This window comes from Tamandua tetradactyla, chromosome 3, assembly GCF_023851605.1.
Source record: "Tamandua tetradactyla isolate mTamTet1 chromosome 3, mTamTet1.pri, whole genome shotgun sequence".
Classification (NCBI taxonomy): domain Eukaryota; kingdom Metazoa; phylum Chordata; class Mammalia; order Pilosa; family Myrmecophagidae; genus Tamandua; species Tamandua tetradactyla.
The window spans coordinates 216,078,428-216,100,882 of NC_135329.1; the positions used below are offsets into that span (position 1 = coordinate 216,078,428).

Below are 22,455 nucleotides of genomic sequence, written 5' to 3' on the forward strand. Positions count from 1 at the left end.
TGCAAATATTTGGGACCCTCTCTTTACCCTGTTCCTGCTTTCCCACCCAGGGCGGGCATGTCACCTTGGCAAGGCTGGTGGAGGCAGCTGCAGCGGTGGGCCGAGTCCTGAGAGACGCCGTTTCCCGCCAGCTACTTGATTCCAGGTGTTTCCAAGTTCTCACTAAAAATAATGCTGAAATGAGCGTCGTTGTACGGAAAATGCTTTCTGTGATTAGAGTTATGTCCGTGGAATAGGATCCCAGCAGTGTAACGACCAGATCAGGGGTGGCTCCTCGGGAGGTTAATGGCTCTTCTCAAATCTGCTTCAAGCGGTGACTGTCCCACCAAGGGGCGCTTGAGAGCCCCTGGCACCGCCTGCTCTCGCCAGCACTCATCTGAGTACCTGTAGGGCCAAAACGGTGTTTCTTTTTAAGTTCTGCTGACGTTTTTTGGATTACTCACAAGGTTTAATACTTTTCCATGTGTTAACAATCCCATCTCTTCTTAGCTGTTTGTGGTATGTTTATTTTTAGATTGTCGGAGCTTTGCACAGATGCCTGGTCGGCCCTTGGCTGCACAGACTTCCCAGTTTGTTTGGCAATTCCAGATAATTTAGGTTAGGGTGATTGAATCACATTAGAGGTTTTTCTATTTTTAGTTACATTTATCAAGTCTGCCTTTGTGATTTCCTATTTCTATTTCTTCTTTTAACTTTTCAGTATGGGAAATGCCAGGCACACACAAAAGCAGGTAGAGAATGAAATTCAGCCCCGTTCACCAACCCCCCTTCAGCAGTGACCCCTCCAGGCCAGCTCGTTCCGTGCAGCCCGTGCCTCCCCAACTGGGTGATTTTGAAGGAAATCCCAGATATCTAGCAGCCCACTCGCTGACCACAGCCTCCTTTTTTTTTTTGCCAGTTTAATTTTTCTTGCACCCCATCACCAAATAACATATGACTTCTGTTACTTTCCAACCATTTTTAGGCCTCATCACTGGAAAGTCAAAAACCACAATGTCCACTTCTTTCAAAAAAACGTTTATGTTTTGTGTGATGTACTTAATCCATCCGGAACTTATTTCAATCTGTGGTGTGACGGTGGTTTGGAGCTTTGTACCCCAGTAAAACATGTCGTTAAACTTAATCCCTTCCTGCAGGTAAGGAGGGCCTTTTGGTGAAGTCACTTCAGCCAAGGTGTGGCCCAGCACTGGAGTCCTTTATAAGCAGAATGAAATTCAGAGGGAGAGAGAGACAGAGAGAGAAGAAGCAAGAAGCTGAAGGTCCACGGAACCCAGAAGAGAAGGGGGCAGCCAGAGAGGCTGCACGTGCTCTGCCATGGGACAGAGTTGCCCGGGACCGAGGGTCATCCGCATTGGGCCTAGAGCACCATCGTCTTTTGGGAGAAAGACTCGCCTTGAAGACACCCGTTGCATGGTATTTAGCATGGCTAGCAGCCAGGGCACGAAAACACCGCTACATAGAATGGAGGAAAAAAACCACGATCATCTCAGTTGATGCAGACAAGGCTTTTGACAAAATCCAGCATCCCTTCTTTATAAAAATTCTCAGAAAACTAGGAAACTTCCTCAGAATGATCCAGGAACCCACAGTGAGCATCACAGTTGATAGTGGAAGACTGAAAGTTTTCTCCCTAAGATCTGGAACAAAGCAAGGGTGCCTGCTGTCACTTGTTACTCAACATTTGTGGAAGTTCTAGCCAGAGCAATTAGGCAGGAAAAAAGAATAAAGGGCATCCAAATTGAGAAGGAAGAAGTAGAACTTTCCCTGTTTGTCAATGACGTGATGCTATATACCGGAAATCTAAAAAAATCCATGACAAAGATACTACAGCAAATAAATTCAGCAAAATAGCAGGGTGCAAGAATACATGCAAAACTCAGTGGTCTTTCTGTACACTAGTAGTGAACTATATGAAAAGGAAATCAAATAAAATAATTCCATTTACAATAACAACTAAAAGAATGAAATGTCTAGGAATAAGTATAACCAAGGATATAAAGGACTTGTACATGGAAAACTATAAAATTTTACTGAAAGAAATAAAAGAAGACCTAAGTAAATGGAAAGATAATCTGTGTTCATGGATTTGAAGACTAAATATTGTTGAGATGTCAGTTTACAGATTTAATGCAATCCCCATCAAAATTCCAATAGCTTTCTTCTCAGAAATGGAGAACCAATCATCAGATTCATAAGAGGGAAAGGGCTCTAAATAGCCAAAGCCGTGTTGAAAAAGAAGAACACAGTTGGAGGACTCACATTTCCAGATTTTAAAACTTATTACAAAGATACAGTAACCAAAAAAGCATGGTACTGGCACAAGGACAGACATACAGACCAATGGAATAGAACTGAGAGCTCAGAAAGAGCTATTTCCATCGATGGTGACTGCTTTCTGACAAGGCGACCAAGTCCACTCAACTGGAACAGGATGGCTTCTTCCACAAACGGTGCCAGAAAACTGGATACTGACATGCAAAGGAATGAAAGTGGACTCCTAACTCGTACCATAATAAAAAATGAATTCAGAATGGATCAGAGGTCTAAAAGAGTGGAAGTTATGAAACTTCTAGAAGCAAACATATGAAAGCTCACAACTTCAAGACCTTGTGTGAGCAACGGATTCTTAGACTTTACACCAAAAACACGAGCAACAAAAGTAAGAATAGATAACTGAGCCTTGATCCAAATTAAAAACTTTTGTACATCAAAGGACATTATCAGGAAAGTAAAAAGAAAACCTACAGAAAGGGTGAAAATACTTGGAAACCATGTATCTGGTAAGGGTTTAATATGGAGAATAAATGAAACACTCCTACAACTCAACAACAAAAAAAAGACAAAAATTCTGATTACAAAATGGACAATGGAGAAGATACACAAATGACTAGAGAGCACATGAAAAGATGCTCAGCATCATTAGCCACTAGGGAAATGCAAATTTGAATCACAATGGGACACTGTTTAAAACCCTTAGGATGTCTAGTATTAAAAAACAGAAAATAACAAATGTTAGAGAAGATGTGGAGAAATAGGAAAAACTGTTCATTGTTGGTGGGAATGAAAAGTGGAACAGCTGTTTTGGAAAACAATTTGGTGGTTCCTCAGAAGGTTAGAGAATCACCATGTGAGCTGGCAATGCCACTACCAGGTATGCACCCAAAAGAATTGAAAGTAGAGACTCAGATTTGCACACCAGTGTTCAAAGTGACTTTATTCATCATTGCCAAAAGGTGGAAGCAACTTAAGTGTCCATCAACACTTAAGTTTCACTTAATAAATGAATAAATAAAAAATGTGGTGTTAATTGTGAAATATATGAAAAGAAGCAATAAATCTCCAGTACATTTTTTTTTAAAAAGAAACAACTAAATAGATAAGATAGGCCATATTACTAAGCACCAGAATGGCTGTAGTTTTAGTCTGGTTCACAGATAAATGACTGTAAAGAATTTGACTTCACCCAAGAGAAGGTCTGGCCTTTGCCTTGGGCTTCTGGGAGGTAACCCCCGCCTCCTGGACTGTTAAGCCGTTGTTCACCTGGATTATTCTGGATAGTCTAACAAGGTAACTTAGGGTGGGGAGCTGGGTCAAGAACTCAGGCAATCAATCAATCAATTAATCAGTCATGACCACATAAAGGAGCCCCAATAAAACTCTGCACACTGAGGTTCAGCTGAGCTTTCCAACTGACAGTGCTCCATGCTTACTGTCACGTATCCTGATTCGATGGGGATAAGACTATGGGGGTTTTGCACTTGGTGCTTCTCTTGAACTCTGTCTACACTGCTTACTTGATTGATTTTAATCTGTATCCTTTCCCTGTAATAAACCAGAACCATGGGGGAAAAAAAAAGTGGTGTGCACGTGCAATGGAATATTACTCAGCTGTAAAAAGGAACGAAGTTCTGATACATACGACAACATGGATGAGACTTAGAGACATCATGCTGAGTGAAATAAGCCAGACACAAAAAGATAAATATTGCATGATCCCATTGATGTGAAATAATTAGAATTTGCAAAGTCACAGAGTCAGAAATTGTAATACAGGTTCCTGGGGTCGGGGTGGAGGTAAGTAACTGGGGAGTTAGTGTTTGATCAGGACAGGGTGTCTGGGGCAGTGGAAAGGGTTTGGTTAGTGGGTGGTGATGATGGTGGCACAAACATTGTAAATCCATCCAGCACCACGGAATTGCACGTTTGAAGGTGGTTAAATGATTACTCCTAGTCTGTATATATGTTATCAGAAAACAAAATAAAAAAAAAATAACTGTAATAGTGCAAAATAAAGAGTGAAGCCTGATGTAAACTGGACCATGGTTTTATCAGTTGTAACCAGAGAACCACCTAATGAGAAATGTCTACAATAAGGAAAACTGTTTTTTTTTCATCTCTTCTATTGTGCTTTTCATTCCCATAAGATCTATGATCTTTTTGTGTTTTGTTTTGTTTTGTTTTGTTTTTTTGCATGGGCAGGCACCAGGAATTGAACCTGGGTCTCTGGCATGGCAGGTGAGAACTCTGGCTGCTGAGCCACCATCGCACGGCCCGTGATTTGTTTCCTACACTTTCAATTTCTTCTTTTTGTTTGCCTAATCCCTTCTTTATAGCCTCCCTCAACTCAATTATTTGTTTTTTTAGAAATATTTTTATTATAAACAACAAACAAACATACAATTTTGACATACAAACATTCTTGGCGTGGTTACAATCAGTGACTCACACTATCATCTCATAGTTGTGTTTTCATCACCAGGATAATTTTTTTTTAACATTTGCATCACTCCAGCAAAAGAAAGAAAAAAGAAAAATCTCATACATGCTGCACCCCTTACCACTCCCTTTCATTGACCACTAGTATTTTAATCTACTTGATTTATTTTAACCTTTGTTCCCCCTATTATTTGTTTATTTCTTATCCATATTTTTTACTCAACTGTCCATACAATAGATAGTAATTTGATTTTTGTTGAGATTTCCCATGTCTCTTTGAACATCCTGAATTAGTTGTTTCATCTCCTACATCTCATTTGAATTGTTGGTTTGTTCCCTTGACTGGGCCATTTGTTCAGTTTTCCTAGTACAAGTTGTTGGTTTTTGCTGGCATCTAGGCATCTGATTTCCTTAATTAGTTTATTCTGGAGATAGTTTTCACTTTTTTTCCCTAGAATATTCCTGCTGGGTGATTGTGTTGTCTGTTCTTCGACGTTCAGTTCAGCTCATTCTAGTCCCCTAGCTCGGGTTTTACCAGATCAGAATTTTTCAGTTCTTGTTTTTTGTTTCTTTCCCTGCCTGTGTGGAGCCTGTTTTCTTGAGGAAGGTCTCCTCAGATGCTGCGGACCCCGTCCGACTGTGCAGGCTGGACGATGCTGCGGACTCCGTCCGACTGTGCAGGCTGGACGGTGCTATGGACACTGTCCGACTGTGCAGGCTGGACGGTGCTATGGACACTGTCCGACTGTGCAGGCTGGACGATGCTGCGGACCCCGTCCGACTGTGCAGGCTGGACGATGCTACGGACCCCGTCCGACTGTGCAGGCTGGACGGTGCTATGGACACTGTCTGACTGCAGGCTGGACGATGCTATGGACCCCGTCCGACTGTGCAGGCTGGACGATGCTACCGACCCCGTCCGACTGTGCAGGCTGGACGATGCTATGGACCCCGTCCGACTGTGCAGGCTGGACGATGCTACCGACCCCGTCCGACTGTGCAGGCTGGACGGTGCTACCGACCCCGTCCGACTGTGCAGGCTGGACGATGCTATGGACCCCGTCCGACTGTGCAGGCTGGACGGTGCTGCGGACCCCGTCCGACTGTGCAGGCTGGACGGTGCTATGGACCCCGTCCGACTGTGCAGGCTGGACGATGCTGCGGACACCGTCTGACTGTGCAGGCTGGACGGTGCTATGGACACTGTCTGACTGTGCAGGCTGGACGATGCTGCGGACCCCGTCCGACTGTGCAGGCTGGACGATGCTACCAACCCCGTCCGACTGTGCAGGCTGGACGATGCTACCGACCCCGTCCGACTGTGCAGGCTGGACGATGCTATGGACCCCGTCCGACTGTGCAGTCTGGACGGTGCTGCGGACCCTGTCCGACTGTGCAGGCTGGACGGTGCTATGGACCCCGTCCGACTGTGCAGGCTGGACGATGCTGCGGACCCCGTCCGACTGTGCAGGCTGGACGGTGCAATGGACACTGTCTGACTGTGCAGGCTGGACGATGCTGCGGACCCCGTCCGACTGTGCAGGCTGGACGGTGCAATGGACACTGTCCGACTGTGCAGGCTGGACGGACCCACGTCTCAGGGCAGTGAGTCGCGAGCAGTGGTCTTCCCGGAGGTGGTCCCAGCAGGTTGTCAGACTTTCCCGTGATGCCCGACCGTCCCTCCTGTGTGCCCGCAGCTTCCCGCCAGCGTGGAGTGATGGGTGCCTTTAGCCTCAGCAGACTCTGCCAGGGCCCTGGGGGAGGCAGGGGAGAGGCTGTGGGTGGTTTAATCTTTCAGTTTTCCAGTCCCTGGGTCTGAATTCCTTGAGGGAGGGAATCCACCTGAGCCAGGCCCACCTTTCTCTCGGGGGAGGTACAGCCTTTAGGGAATTAACTCCTTTCCCGTGACATACAAATTAAGTTTGTTTCTCAGACAATCTTATTTCCGCCCTTACCTGGGGCAGTGCCGGACCCCGAGAAGGCTTCCACTTCTATCTAATGAGGTGTAAGAAAATAAAACCTTTTCAGAGTGGGACCACCCACTTTGGGTTTGCCAATCGAGAGCTCGAGGTGGTACGTGGCTCTGCGTTCTCCAGGATGCCTTGGCCAGGAGGTGTGGCCGGGAGGGGCTGCTGCAGCGTGGTGGGGCGGGGGTCTCAGTGCTCAGCACCCCTGGCTCGCACCCAGGACGGCCCCCAGGGGCCCCGGGCCCGAGGCCGGGACGTGGCCACTGCAGTGGAGTCGGTGGCTGTGCTGGGCCTGTCCCCGCAGCCCCGGGAACATCACTCGCAGCGCGGGCTCGGGAAGGGGGGAGCGGTTGTGGCCCAGTGAGGGGACAGGGCTGGCCGCAGATGCTGCCTCCCACCCTCCCCAGCCCTGGGGACTTCCGAGCCTGTGTCGAAGCTTCCCTCTTCCTATGGGGCGCTGCCGCCCTCCTCCCTCCACAGCGCCCAGAGAGGGCCCTTCGGGGTCAGGACTCGGGGGACAAACCCAGCCCTCGCAGCTGTTGTAAGAACGCATTTGCCAGCGTTGGGATTGGGACTGTGGTCTTCCCGGACGCCGTGAAGCCGCAGCCGGGGGCTCCGTGTGAGGGGGGCAGGGCGGGGGTGCTGGCCGGGGCAGGGCCGGGCCGGGCGCTGCTCCTGTCCCTCCGTGTGGACCTGGGGCAGCCAGGGACCCAGGGCTCCGCCAGGACCCTCCGCGGCGTGCTGGCCTCCAGCACCAGTGGCCGGTCAGCTCCCAGTGCCGTGAGCTCGGTGCCGGTGGCGGGGTTGGCATGTGCCTCCAGGCACCCCCGAGCCCTAGATCTTTACCCAAAACGCTCAAGGGGAGCAACTTTCCAGCCCTTGGAAATTTGCAATATTATCTGTGTTTCCCTAGAACCAAACTTAAAAGGCACTAAGTACTGAAATTATAACCCAATCTAGCTGCAAACCCAAGTTTACATTTCCATACACTCAAATATCAGATAAAGGACTTTTAAGTAGCATACGAAATTGAGACTCTTGTGCCCATTTTAGTGTGTGCATAAATCCAAACACTTGTGTGAATTAAAATGCCGGTTTTATCCCAGCTCTCCAAATTGGAGCCTGCACTGCCACCAAAGAACTAGGCTATGTTATTTTAAATTCAAATGGACAAAATGGTTCAACTTGCCAAAGTGTTTATTCTAAATAGGAATGTTAAATGCATTTTTAAACTAAAATTCGACTCGCATGTATTTATTTAAACCATACAATATTTCCACCTTTTAACTTTTGGTTAAAAAATCTAGTTTCGGTGGCACATTGAATAGAAAGCTTTCTCAATGTTTAGGCTTCAGGTGTTTGCTTTGTTCTAAAAGAAGGTGTTGGGTCCCCGAATGTTGTTAGCTGCTGACTTATTGTCAATGTAAGCGATTTAAATCCCGAAGCCGTGAAGGAGCCCGGTGACAGCTCCTCCACCCCACGGCCTGGGTGGCCAATGGTCCTGAAAGGGCCGTGACCGCCGGGGCTCGCGCCAGGTGTCCCCGAGCCTTGGCTCCCCCCCGTTAAAGGCCCTGGGGGCGGGGAGACGCCATTGCACTCTGCAGGGAAGGTGGAGGGCCCCTGGAAGGGACACGGTGGGCAAGTGCACCGCGAGCCCAGCTTTGCATCCTGATCAAAGCGGACCCATGGCTGAGATGCTGCAGGACACTCGTGGCTCCTGCGCTGGCCGAGGATGTGTTGCCCACTGCCACCCAGGCCTGTGGGCGCCACATGTCTTGCGGGGTGGCGGGTGGCAGGTGGCCCCGCGCTGCCAGGCACCTCCCTCTCTCTGTGTGACTTCTCCCATTCAAACTGGACTCTGCCTGCTCTCTGCACCAAGAGGAGATATTGGAAACATACCATGAATAGAGGCTTAGCATCTAAAGCATAGATTTTAAATCCCGGGGCTGGAAGCCACCGTGTCCAGAGGCCTGTGCGTGGGGACCCCGGGATGGGGGGGGAGGCAGTCAGGCCACGCATGCCCTGGGCACTGGGGGAGGGGCCACATGTGTTCTCCACCCCAGGGTGGGGCCGAGGCTAAAAGGAGCCCCCCTGGGGCACCTACCACCAGGCACCAGCCTGTGAGCCTCACACCCAGAGGGCCATGTGCGCGGGGACCCCTTTACATGGAGTCCTGGGTAGGGGGGTCGCAAAGACAGAGGGCCGTGGGAGGGCGGGGGTTGGTGGGGGGGTGAGTGGGCGGGGGGGCCCTGAGAGGGGGAGGCGGGGGTGATGACCTACAGGGAAGGCTGTTTCTCTGGGGTGAGGAACCAGGACACTGGTGGCTTTGAATGGGGTCACAGGTCCTACTTGCACTGAGAGGAGACTTGGGGATGCAAGGGTGCAAGTGGGGAGGCCGGGGGTGCAGGACATGGGGGCTAGGAGCAGCTGCGAGGCAGGCGCCGTGGCCCCCACCCGGTGCTCACACCCTCGCAGCACCAGCCGCCCCCATGCAGACTCGGCTTGGTTTTGGGGGGCTAGTCGCTCTTGGGCCACTTGCTCTGGGGGTGCCACCTGTCGGCTCACCAAGCGGCCCTTGGAGGGACCGCCTGGCCAGGGAAGGCCAGGAGGGGCCCTGGGCGAGCCTGGACAATGGTTCGCCTGAGTGTCACGGAAGACCTCAAGCCTGTGGCCCCCAGACTCCCAGCCCAGGGAAGCTCCAAGTTAATAAGGGTTTGGATAAAAAGAGCCTCAAGATGTGTCACAAAACCGAGAAAAAGCTCCAGAGGCAGCCTTGCCCTAGCATTGGATATGCGAACTCAAGTTTTCTTTCTCTTTAATCTGTTCTGGAAATAAGAACCCCTGTATAGGAATAAGATCCTTTGTTTTGGGTGGCTTGATAAATGTAGCACCATAAATATCAATTTAAACAGACAAGGCTCAAATTACATTCTAGTCTCTCAGCTCTTTACATTCCCTGTACTGGCCAGCTATGCTGCAGCACTGCTGCGTAACAAACAGCCCCAAACCCGGTGGTGGTAAACTCCCAGCATTTCCTGTCCCTCAGGCCTTGGGGGTCCCTGGTCAGCCCTGCTTCGGGCTATGCCTATGGGTCAGCTGGGGAGGGGCTGCTTCACCTGGGGCCTCCTGCACAGGTCCAAGACTGCCTGGGTTCTTGGCGAGGAGACCCTGAGGTGGGACTGGGGTGGCAGATGCTCCTGAAGGACTGTCCAGAGGAGGGGTACGGGGCTCAGCAGGGGGGAAGCTGGGTGGGCCGCCTCCTGGAGAGCCGTCCTGTGGCCGAGGTGTGTGGCCCCCAGCTTTGCCCCTGGAGGCCTGAGCACCATACCCTGAAGCTCTGTGCACACGGTTTCTGCCCCCTCCCCGGGGGGCCTCGTGGATCCCTTGTTCTAGGGGCCAGAAAATATCAGCTCTGTGTAGTGACCGCGTGACTGGAACCCAAGACCCTGGGGTCACGGGCCTCGGGCGCTGCCCACTGAGCCAGCAGGGCACTTCTCTTGGGGAGAAGCATCTGAGCCGATGTGCTAAGGCCAAAGGTGGGCCTGGGCCCCTCATTCTTGGGTCTCCAGGGTCTTCCCGTGAGCGCTCAGCACCCAGGGGTCCTTACTGAGTGGGCCCAACGGGAGACAGCATGGGGTCCAGGCGCAGAGACCCAAGGGTGGCGTCCCCCTGCGAGGCTGCTGGAACCCACTCTTGGCCCGGTGGGAGGAGGGGCTAAGTGTGAGCCCGGCTGGACAGAGTGGGGGCGGGCTGCGGGTACCCCAGGACCCGTGCCAGGTCAACCCCTGGCGGTCAAGCAACAGCCACACCTACGGTGCCCCCTGCCCAGCCCATCGGGAGGCGCACGGGCTCTAGACGAGGACCCTGCAGGGATGTGCCGTCCCCCTACCAGCCCGAGGTGAGCGCCCCAGCCCCCCACCCTCCACTGAGGGGTGGAGGCCTGGCTGTGACCATGGGGGGATCTGGGGCATAAGCTCTCGGACACTTACAGTGCTCCATGGGGCCTCCTGGTCAAACCGCCCAAGTGGCACACCTGGGGGGGCGGGGGGCAGATGAGGTAGAGTGCCTGGGAAGAGGCCAGAGCTGTAAGAGATGCGCCTGGGCCCAGAACCCACACCCGCCCAGGACAAACCAGAAACAGGTCCGCGTCCTTTTCTTTCGATAGGAGACTTTTAATCAATGTCAGAGACAAAGCGAGGCTGAGCTCAGAACCAGCTTGGCTTCGCTACAAAGAAGAAATGGTTTCCTTTCAATGCAAAGTAGAAGTTTAAACCACAGTGCTTGTACAGTACACGACTGCTCAGGTTAAAGTGAAATCTTAGCCATACGTCATCTAAAAGTAATCAAAGAGTCCACACAGCTGTGCTGAGAAGGGCTCTTCAGGGCGAGTCCGCCCACAGGCGAGGAGGGGCCCCGGGCTGGTGCCCCCGCCTCACTGCGAAAGGAAAGAAAAGGAAACAGTAGAGAAGAGAAGAGAACAGAACCCTCCGGTCCTCGGCGGTCCACGCGGAATTCTGCGCAGGTTCCCTAAAACACTGTTTCCACATAAATACAATAAACTCTATAATTGGTATGTCACAAGTGCTAGATAAACTTTTTTTTGATATGACAAATGTTAAGTAGTCCTTTTTATTTTTCTTACAATAAAAAGTACAATTTCTTAAGAATAAGTTCAATAAGACAAACTTTCCCCCACTCTCCTTCAACGTTTTGTTGTGTTTTACAGAAAACTTCCATCGTTCGTATCTGCAAATGTCATGAGAGGAGAAAAGAAAAGGCATTTTTTTCTTCCCCAAAGCTGCCAAGTGTGGCGTGCAAAATCTGTATACAATATAAAGACATGCCGACCCAACAGCCATGCAACCTCCGGTGTAGGAAACTTAAAAAAATATATTCATATATATTTATATATATATTTATATATATATCAATGCCCATAAAACACGCGGGCCCAAAAGTCTACAAAAAGAAGAATGGAATGAGTACATGACCGTGACCAATAAAAAAGGAATGTTCTGGTCAAAAATAAAAACAACAATAAACTCCATTGCTAGTGCTGCAAAAGTCGGACTTGCAGTTACGTCGGACCACGTGAAAACGGGCCTTCCCCGCGAACAGGTGTTTGCAGTGAAGAGAAAAGGAAACGCCTCGGCCGGGCTGGGGAAGATGCGGCCCGGAGGGCCCGCCCGGGAAGAGAAAGGCCGGGGAAGGTCGGGGGCGGCCTCGAAAGCCGGGGTGCACGGCCCCCGCACGGAGGCGGGTGTGAGGACAGCCAGGACCGCCCCCGCCGGGCCCGCCGCTGCCGCCTGCATCTCCCCAGGCCTGGGGGTCGCGCGCTCGGGCGCCTGGGGCTCAGGCGCGCCCCTCCTGCTGCCTTCCAGGGGCGGCAAATCCAAACCCCGGCCCCGGAAGGGCCTCCGCTTGGAGGCCGCGTCCTGGGAACCGAGTCCGCGCGCGAGGCCCGGGGGCGCGGCGGGGCGCACGGGCTCGCAGCCGGACACCAAGTCCAGTGAGACCCGGGCGCCGCCGCTCCCGCCCGGGGGACGCGGGCGCAGCCTCTGTCGGGCCTGGGCCCACTGGAAGCGAGAGCTCGGGGCGCAGGAGACCCCGAAGGGCAAGCCCCGGCCCCACGCGCCGCCGACGTGCGGGAAAGGACCCTGAACGACGGCAGTGAAAGTTCCATCCCGACAACCGGGGCAGAAAAGCTGCGGGGCTCAGTGCTAGCCGCCCCCGCGCTGTGCGCAGCCCCGGGACCCGCCGCCCCGCGCAGCCCGCCCCGCGCAGCCCGCCCCGCGCTCTCCGAAAATAAAACCGCTGGCGCGGAGCCGCCCACTGCCCGGGACGGAGGGAACAAAACCAACTCAATAACAATAATAAAAAAACACCTTTCAAGGTTGAAAAAATAAAAACATACGAGCAAGAATTTAGGAAAGAAAAACGGTTTAGACGCCATGACCATCCAGGAAAACGCTGAATGGGGAGGAAAAATGTAAAATCCACAAAACAATGCTTGTTCAGGATCTTCTTGTGAAAAATTCATACAAAAATCAACAGCAAATGTATATTCTTTGCTATAAAAACTCATTAGGTACATATGTGCATGGAGGTTTGGAGGGTGAAAAGGTTCCCTTAGAAAATAAAACGAAAAGTAGAAACTTTTAGGGTAGTTGCCCAGTGGTGAATGTGTTCACAATCTGAAAATAATCCATTCTAGGGTTCAAAAATGCATGAGTTTCAAACTAGATTCCTTTCCATAAGCACCTTTGTATTCTAGTTCACAGGTCGGTCATTCGCCAGGGACCTTTACAATCGGCATCTATTATATATATATATATATACTTTTTCTATAAATGCATTATAAATATTTTATCAAGATTTCTTAATCAAGTTTCTTAGCTTGGAATACATTGGAATATATATTATACATATATATATATATTTATACCTAGAATTTAAGCAATACTTCATGCTACTTGCTTTTAATAAAAAGCATTCCAATCGTTAACACTGCAAGTGTGCCTAGGACATGCTTTAACGACCAAATGGAGACGTTCAATTGTTCTATGACATATGAGAAAAGAACACTTTGGATTCATTTAAAATTTGTTGGACTTCAAAACTCCCAACAGTATTTGCCACTTTTTTGACAACTCCCTCCATTTTCCTTAAACAGCGATAGAGCGGAGGCGGAGGCGCGGCGGCCCTGCACGGCTCCTGGGAGTACCTGGGCTCCCCGGGCCCGGCCCGCCGGCTGCTTCCTGCCGCGTAGTGTTTCTTAAGGCATTGTTCCTCAGACTTCAGAAAACCCAGCCACAAAAGCCCATCAGAGCAGTAAAAGAAAGGCACAAACTCGCATCTTCCGACGGCTTTGCGGAAGAAAGCCAGCCGGCGCCTCGGCCCTCCCTCCGGCCAGTGCGGGGAGCCGGGTAGCCCGCGCCCGCCTGTCCGAGGCAGCCAGCACCCAGGAGAGCTTCTCAGGACAGCAGACGCTGCGCGGCGTCGAGTGGTTTGCACGGAGGTTGTGGAACTGTGGGTGGGAATCAAACTTTAAGCACCAGTTTTAATCAAGTTCGTTTTGTATTGTTTTATCTTTGATTTTCATTTCCTTTTCTCGCGTCAACTGAGCTGGCCGGCCTCCTGCCTCCCATCTCCCCGGGGCGTCCTGCGGCCAAGCGGCCCGACCACGGGTGGCTGCGGCCTGGGGAGCCGGAGACAAAGACGCTCCTGCGCCGCCGGTCACCTGCCGTCCTCGGTGTCCTTCACAACACCTCCCAGGACGCAGGGGCAACGCGGGAAATTTTCTCGGCTGAGCTTCAAGACAGGGACAAACAAACAAGAGAGTAGCTTCCCGGGGCTACAGGGGTGGCTCCTCCTCCATCGGCTCCTCCTCCGGCCTGCAGCGGTGGGGCGGGGGGGGGGGGGACACAGCAGGGCAGGGTCAGCGGCCCATGGGCCCTGTGTTTCCCCAGCCCCCGCGAAGGCATCCCAGGGCGCTGCTGGCCTTGGGGGGGCTCCTTCTCCATGAGTGGCCACTGGGGAAGCCCACAGGACCGTCCGCCCTGTCCGCCCCCGGAACCTGCGCAGCACTCGGACGCCAGTGAAGAGGTGACGGGACCACGATGGCCCCGGGGCTGCTCGCAGGGCATGGGGAGCACGATGCACAGGGCACAGGGGAGCAGGGCAGTGGGGGGGCTGGGGCCGGGGGCTCACCTCTTCTCAGCTGGCTTAACGCCGACTGACAGTGATGCCATGGCGGTGACCGTTTCCGCCTCATCGTTCTCGCACCGCTGGGCCTCGACGAGGGAGTAGCTGGCCGTGGAGGCCACGCGCTGCAGGGAGCGCCAATACTTGCCTGCGCGGGAGGGGGCGCCGGTCAGACAGGACAACAGGCTCGGAGCCTGACCTGCTGACACATGGGCAGCTGGCCTTGCCCAGCTACACAACAACGGCTTCTAGGGCGGCAGACGCCCCTTGGTGTTGGGCGGGGGTCCCGGCTGGCCACGGACTTTGAGCACTGTCGCCTCCAGGCCCAGGACCCCCTGGAGCCCCCTGTGCAGAGGGTCTCGGCCGAGACTCTCTGGACACTCAGGGCAGGCCACAGGCTGCGGGAGGAGGGGCACTGTGGTCAGCTCCAGAGGCCTAGCTGGGCAGACCCCTGTGAGGTGAGGCTTTGTAGGGCAGTCCCCCAAGGACAGGCATCCTGCCCAGATCATCCAGAGGCTGAGCCTGGGGGTCCCAGACTGCCCCTGGGCCCCGCTGTGCCAGCTTCCAGAGGAAGGTGGGGTCACCCCAGGCCAAAGCCCATACCGTGCCATGGGGAGCCGCCTGGAAGCAGCTCCGAGGGGCCTCCCCGTTATCCCCAAACCGCCTCGTCACCAGGACCCACAGCGCCGTGGAGATGGCACCCAGGACGGCTGCTGCAAGCTACCTCTGGGCCAAAGCCTTGCTGAGCACTCTCCTGGAGAGTTGTTTCCACACATGTGGTTACAGAGGCTTTCTGAGAACCCCGCGGGCAATACAAGGCAGGTGCTAGAAAGCGGCAGTCCCAGGGGCTCCGGGCTCCCCCTGGCATCTCCCTACCGAGAGCGTCCTGAGCGGTGAGCCCATCGGGGGTCTACCCCTGCTCACTGCCAGGGGCCGGCAGGGCCCATGTGGGGACGCGAGACGAAGTCTGAACAAGAGCTCCAGGTCATTTCTGTCCCCAGGGCAGTCCAGAGGCCTCATCCCACTTACCTTCTTTGGACCCCCCACACCCAGCTCCTGGGTGCAGCCAGCCCATGTCCACCCTCCAGGCATGAGGCGAGCGGGCAGAAGGCCTGCTGCTGGCCCTAGAGAAGTCAGAGGGCACGTCCTTCCCTAACTACTCAGGGCAGGGTCATCTTGGTAAATGACCCAGCAAAGAGCAGTCCCCTCACATGTGGACCTGGTAACCTACAGCTGTTGCCCACCTGTGGTCTGAGAACACAAGAGGAGCTGGTGGAAATCAAGCTTTGCTTGGGCCGGGGCAGGGTGGCAAGGGGGCCTTTGGATCCTGAGCTGAGCAGGGTGTTGCCCTGGGGCACAGGACAGGTCTCCATGCAGCCCCCTGGCCTCCAGCCACCCTGCTGCCCAGCAGAGCTGGCCCCGTCTGGCAGTGCCCATGCGTGCTGCCAGGGTGCTGAGATGGGGACTTGTCCTACATTTTTTGGTGTGAGTCCTAAGTGCTGTACAGTGTTGATAAATCCTGCAAGGACAGGCATGTATTTGAGCACTTCACACGTCCAGGGTCTCTGAGCAGTGGGGGTGAAGGTGAGAGGCACCCCTAGAGGCTGTAGTCCTGCCCCTACCGTCTTCCCCTGGGTCAGGGCGCTTGGTGCTTACAGGGCAGGGCAGTGTTCCAGACGTCAGAGGGCCACATGGGCCCACTGTGCCCAGACCCTTGAGCTAATAAGGTGGGATTCTGGGTTCAGGGGAAAGACAGACCCCAAGTCAGGGGTCCCATCCACATCCCAGCCCTGCGGGACCCTGGGGGACATGGCATGGGACTTCAGTCCTGAGACTTTGAGCCTCAGTTCATTTGATCTGTGAAATGGGGAAGATCAAGCCTACTCCATCAGCCTTTGGGAAAATCAGCTGATGTCAAGGAAAGTCCCCACCTGCCCATCAAATGCTGGTTGAAAGCAAGGGTGTACCCCAGATGCCTAGAGAAGCATCCAGCAGTGAAACGAGATAGTGTGTGACAAGGCGGAGGCCCTACCACCCCCCCAGTCCCCTCATCCCGTAACCCCTGGACCTTGGGGGCAAGGCCACTTACTGTGGATTTCAATGACTTTCTCCATGGACCGGACAGCATTTGCATTTGGTCTCTGCTGTAAGGTCTTTTCTGGGAGAGGGTCGAGCTGGAAAAGGGGAGAGGAGGGAGGAAGTCAGCACAACCCCCACGCGTGAAAATGGGACGTCAAAGAGGCTTCTGTTTCTCGAGTAGAGTCGTTTGCTGAGCGCACTTGCTAAAAGAAGAGAAAATATAAAAGGTATGCCTCTACTTCAATCCACAGACAAAAATTTGCTCGAAAAGGGTAAACGACCTAAAGGCAAGTGTTAAACCATCAAACTCTTAGAAGAGCACAGGGAGACTCACGGCCTAGGGTTTGGCAGTGAATTTGATGTGATGATGCCAGAAGCACGAGCACCGAGGGAAAGAACAGGTGACACAGGACTCATCTAAACGAACAGCTCTGCGCACCTGAAGACAGTGTCCTGAAGGTGAAAGGACACCTGACACAAAGGTAGAATACGGCTACAAATCATACATCAGGTAAGGGTTTAAAATCCAGAATATGTAAAGAGCTCCGACAACAAACAAAACAAAATATAGCCTATCCATACAATGAGACAATATTTAGCCATAAAAAAGAGGCAGTCCTCATGCCTGCCGAAGGAAAACTTGCAGACACCCTGTTGAGTTAAATGAGCCAGCCAGAAGGGACACACATTGTGCTACTTCATTTACACAGAACACTGTCTGGGGGGTCCGGGAGGAGGGCCCCCAGCGACCCTGGCAGCAAGGCACAGGCGGCCTACATAGCAGCCACAGCTGATTCAGGCCAAAACCTGAACTTAAAGAATGTCTATAAAATGATGAAGACGTAACCAAAAGTGTATCATGATTTTAAATTTGCATAGAGTTAGTAAAATAGTTCAAAAATGTGTAAAGTACAAACTGGCAGAACTAAAAGGAGACATGTATAAATGTACCATCATAGATTTTGACCCATCTTTCTTAGATCAAACAGACAAGCAGAAAAAACATCAGTAGAGAAAATCAGAGTGTGAATAACACATTGAATTCCCAGCCCATGTACTTTCCAAAACAAAGAAAGAAATCAACAAAAATAAACAAAGGAAAATTCAACAAATTGTGCCGCAATAACGGGATACTCAAACGGAAAAAGAATGCAATGTGACTGCGCCATGCAGCGTACAAAACAAAAACCCCGCACTGAGCAGGCTTGGCGTGGTGGACACAGACAGATGGAGAAGACACTGCTTCGGACTCGAGGAACGCCCATGCAACCTGGGCACACTAACCCTAACTCAGGGCTCTGCAAAGGTGGATGCCATGCAGACTTCCTTCTCTTACCACGTGCAGTTAGAAAGCAGTGACAGGAAGAGAACCAAACACCTGTCTGTATGTTTTGAAATTAAAAAGCAAAAACAGAAACTCCAACTCATGGGTCTATGGAGAAATGGAAGTGAGGAAACGTTCAGAACAAAATAATGAAAATGCCACGCATCACGCCGTGAGGCAGCAGCTGAGGCCAGTGCTGGCCCACGATGGGCTTGGCACACATGTGGGAAATGGGTGGACATGCAAGGACCCGAGTTAAGCAGCAGGACCAGCGGCTGGGCCAGACAGGGGTGAGCCTTTGGTCCCCACTCGGCATCCCGGCAGAGAGGCTGGCACACCGCCTGACATGAGGACCTGGAGAGGGACGGGCGGCACTGGGGGCTGTCCCCACACAGCTGGACACTGGGACATTGCATGGGAGTGGAGAAAACCAAGGGGGTGACAACCAGAGGTGGCTTGGGGGAGTCAGGGGAGCGGCTGGGAGGAGGGGGGACCACCTGAGGGTGCCCTGGTGGACGAGGGGAGAACCCAGGCCCCAAGGAGCCAAGACCCCAGCAGCAGGCGCCACTGGGCTGAGCCACAGGGAGCCACGGGGGTCCACAAGGCTGCCTGGGGGAGGTGAGGCATTTTAGTGACCCCTAGGGAGAGGAGCTGAAGATGACTCTCTCAGACTGGCATCAACAGGGAGCAGAGAGGAGGGGTGATGGCACCCCTCCACAGGAGTTTGCAGGAACAAAGAGGCTCGGCCAGAGCTGGCCGATGGAGAGCACATGGGCGTCAGGGTGGCGCGCTGGGTGCAGAGGCCGGCCGGAAGCCTTGCCCAGCGCCCTGCACCTCCGCAGACACTGCTGCCTGCTCCCCACAGCCGCATGAGTGGGCCCTGGCTGGGCCTGGGCAGCGCCTGCCTCTGTCCTGTAGCTTGCACTGGGAACTTGTGTGGGGAAGGCCCTTCTGGGGGAGGAAACGGGCTACAGGGGTGGTGCTGACGGTGCGGATGGGCCCAGTACAGCGGTGCCTGCACGCGTGGGGGCCCACGCTGTTCCAGAGCTCGCCTCCACCCCGTCCCGTCAGACTTGAGAGTCCATATCAGAAATTACACTAAGTTAAACTCGGCCTTACAGAGGTTCCCTCAGCAAAAGTGGGTCCTAAACACACACTCAGAAGGGATGCTGGACTTGAAGGAAGAGAAAGCTGTAGACCAGTTGAGCTGTCCTGGTGCCTTGTTCTTTCAGCATATATGCAAACGGCTTCTCTGCGCTGGAGTCTAAAGGCTCTCGCTTCACCTCAGCGATCAAGAGGCCCCGCGCCCTAAAGGAAGGCACCCCTGGTAGTGCGGACGAGTGAGTGCATGAGGCCTCCACAGCAGCTCTGACCCTTCGTCCGTTCCCACGGTGGAACCAAGGGTAAGGAGGGCTTTGGAGGATCTGGCTTTAGTTACAATGGGACCAACTCAAGAGGTTGGTCTTGATGCTGCTACTGGAGGTGGAGGAAGAGAAGCCAGAGCAAGGAGTGGAACCTGGGGGAGGAAGGCAGACAGCTCCACGTGCCACGCCGTGTGACAGGAGAGCCAAGGACCGAGGACACCCAGGAACCATTCTCTGGGCCAGCACCCCCAGCCCAGCGGACAGGACTCGTCACACACGCAGGGCACCACCCTGACCGCGGCCGGGCCCATCGGCCCTGCTTGTTGACTGTGCTGGTTTGTAGCTATCATGTACCCAGAAAAGACACATTTTAATCTTGATCCTAGCTTGTGGGGCCAGACCCATTGTTTAGGGTGGGAAACTTTGATTGGACGGTTTCCATGGAGATGTGACACACCTGGTTGTGGTATAGCCTTTTGGTTAAATTACTTCCATGGAAATACAATCCACTCAATTGTGGGTGTGACCTTTTACTTAGAAGGAGCTGTGACTCCACCCATTCAAGGTGGGTCTTGATTAGTTCACTGAAGCCCTTCAAAGGGGGAGACATTTGGGAGAAACCTCAGCAGCAGACACTTGGGGAGCAGTTGCTTCAGAGCTGACAGACATGATGTCTGGAGATGCCTGGAGTGCTGACAGAGAGAGCAGGTGCCTAGACACAGACAGAGTCCAGCAGACATGGCCATGCGCCTCCGTAAGATGCTAAAGCCAGAACCCAGAGCTGTGTCCCAGAGGAGCTAAGTGGAGCCTTAGAGAAGAAGCCACTGGCATCAGAAGCTGGAACGGAACTGGGAAAAGGACTGGCAGATGCCGGCCGCATGCCTTCCCATGTGCCGACGTGGGCCGCTCCTGAGTCAAGGCTTCTTTCCCTGGATGTGTCCCTCTCACCCTCAGGAGAGGCCAGATGGCCTTAGGAAGTATGCATTCCTTCCCTCCCCTTCCTCCTTGCAGGAGCGGAGGGGCAACCACTGGACCAGACAGGTAGACAAGGGTGGCTTTGTAGCCCAGGGTAGGCTGGAAGCCCCCGTGTGCACTTCCGCCACAGTGCTTGGGTGCCCGGGAGCTGCGGGGCGGCTGGTGTACTGCCCACCCACAGGCGGGGGACACCGTGAGCCGCTGGTTCTGCTCTCAGGTCTCTCTGCAGCTGCTTCCCTGGGGCTGCCTTCGGTCCCCTCGGCCAGCATGGAGGACCTGCTGTTCGGTATGCGTGATACCACCTGCAGGCCAGCTCCACCTCCCTTCCCCCGGTTTCGCTTCCTCCACATTGCCCAGTGTCCTGTCCCTCTTCAACCCCCTGCCTGAATTTCTCTAAGTGCCAGGATCCTCTTTGGAACAGGACGAGGTTTTAAGAAGAAAACCATGGTCTCCTAAGCCGAATGCTATGAACACAGGAGTTTTGCTGTGGGTCAGGCGGCCAGTGGCGAATGAGGTGGGCACGCCCGACGTGTGGGTGAAGGACCCGGGGCCTGGGGGACTCTGCTGCCACCGCTTCTGCTGGGAGGAAACAGGGAACCCAAGCTCAGAACCAGGAAGCCTGCAGGGAAGGTGAGTGTGTGCTGTCTCCTTAGGGCACCAACGGGGTTTATATCTGCTGCCATAGCACTGTCAACCTCCCAGGACATGGGGCTGTGGTGCCAGTTCCTGAATGTTGGTCAGGAGGAGGCACAGGAGTGGACCGCAGGGTGGGCAGCCTCGGAGCTGGTGACGCCCTGAGGCAGGCGAGTGTGTGCGTGTGAGACGAACAGCTGGACAGGCGACAGAGGGGCCAGGAGGCCAACGTAGAAGCTGGTTCGCAGATCAGGCGGCTCAGCCTCTCTCCTCGCTTCCTCTGTCTCAGCTCCTCTCTCTCACACACACAGGAAATTGTTTCGCTAATCACTTTTCATAGAGCTCAATTCCTGTGGAAAACCACTTCTATTTTAGCGCCAGCGCTTGGCCTCGTCCCCCGTGGGTGCTTCTGTACTGTGACGTGGTCTGGGGTCTCTGAAATGGGTGGCATTTACCCTGGAGCTCCACCCGAGTCTGGAGAAAATTGACCCAAACAAAACCCGGCCTTGGGGCCCTGCTGCAGGTGGGAGACGGCCCAGCTCCCCGGGCCTCCGTTTGGTCGGGAATTCAGAAGTGGGGCCCCTGAGCTGAGCTCCCTGCGGCCGCTGCTGTCTGAACTGCATGAGGTGGTGGTTGTCACCTCAACTTACCAGGAATGGAAAAATGGACACTGTTAAATACAGCAGCTGCTGGACACGCTGCTGCCCGTGATGCCGCCTTGGGGTTGGGGAGACACTGGGGTGGCTGGGGGGCCCTACCCACTGCATCTGGCCGCCCACACACCAAGGGGCCAGCACCCGGCACAGTGCCCTCAGCAACGGCCAACTTTCTCGCACTTCAAAGATTTTTCTAAAGACCTGAAGAAACTGTTTCCTGCTTTTTGATGTGTTTAAGTCAAAGAACATCATCTTGTTACAAAAGCAAATGCCCTGGGAAGCAGGAACAGGTTCCAGTGAAAAGCCCTCTGTGATTTAAAGCCCTAGTTACAAGAATAAAGACACTTTAACATGATCTAAATATGTGTATCAGCTGCCTCTTAATTAAAGCAAAAAGGGGAAAAATGGTTTCATTTGCTCAAAGAAGGGTAAAATGTTCTGGGGGCTTTTAAAAGCAGCCTGGTCATCTCTTCAGCTGGTCAGCCTCTTGCTGCCCAGCTCCCCTGCACCAGGTAAGGCCCTCAGCCCCTGACCTACTGGGACACATGACCAAAGGAGACAAAGGCTCCAGGGCCCCTACGAAGAGTGGGGTGCAGAGGGCCTGGGGGCTCTGGAGCATGCAGGCTGTGTGGCTCCCTCCCACCCCTGTCCCCTGCAGCATGCAGTGAGTGCCCCCCGCTGTATGTGCCCCGCACGGGGGCAGCGATAGGCGCGAGGACCCCAGCACTCCTCCTTGATGCTAGACCAAGTGCCGCCCGCCCGGGCTGCTGGATTCAGCCACCTGGTCTGGGATGTGGGGGCAGAAGTGCCTGGTGCCCCTCAGTGCTGCCCGCCCACAGCCCTGGGCTCTTGCTGCCACACACCATCCTCGGGGCCGTTCTAGAGAAAGCCAAGATTTAATAGACAACTGGAGGTGCCTGTGTGCAGCTCCCTTTCTGCCCCGAGGTGGCTGTTGCCCTGGCAGGGGCCTAGAGCTCTGAGCACCGCCCTCTGCTCACACATTGAGGCCTGAACAGGTCCCTTGGCCAGCGGTCCTG

At 53.5% G+C, this 22,455-nt stretch overlaps 1 protein-coding gene across 18 annotated transcripts in view; it reads right to left on the minus strand.

Annotated features, from left to right (window-relative positions):
- Positions 1–12,460: 12,460 nt before the first annotated feature.
- Positions 12,461–22,455, minus strand: part of HDAC4 (histone deacetylase 4) — a 410,616-nt gene continuing 400,621 nt past the window's right edge. For all 18 annotated transcript variants that reach the window (XM_077155606.1, XM_077155607.1, XM_077155612.1 and 15 more), the window contains 3 exons: positions 16,477–16,561; positions 14,394–14,535; positions 12,461–14,077 (listed from right to left, as the gene is read on the minus strand). In XM_077155606.1, coding sequence (XP_077011721.1) covers positions 14,038–14,077; positions 14,394–14,535; positions 16,477–16,561 — 267 coding nt within the window. In that variant the 3' untranslated portion in view covers positions 12,461–14,037. The remainder of the gene's footprint in view (positions 14,078–14,393; positions 14,536–16,476; positions 16,562–22,455) is intronic.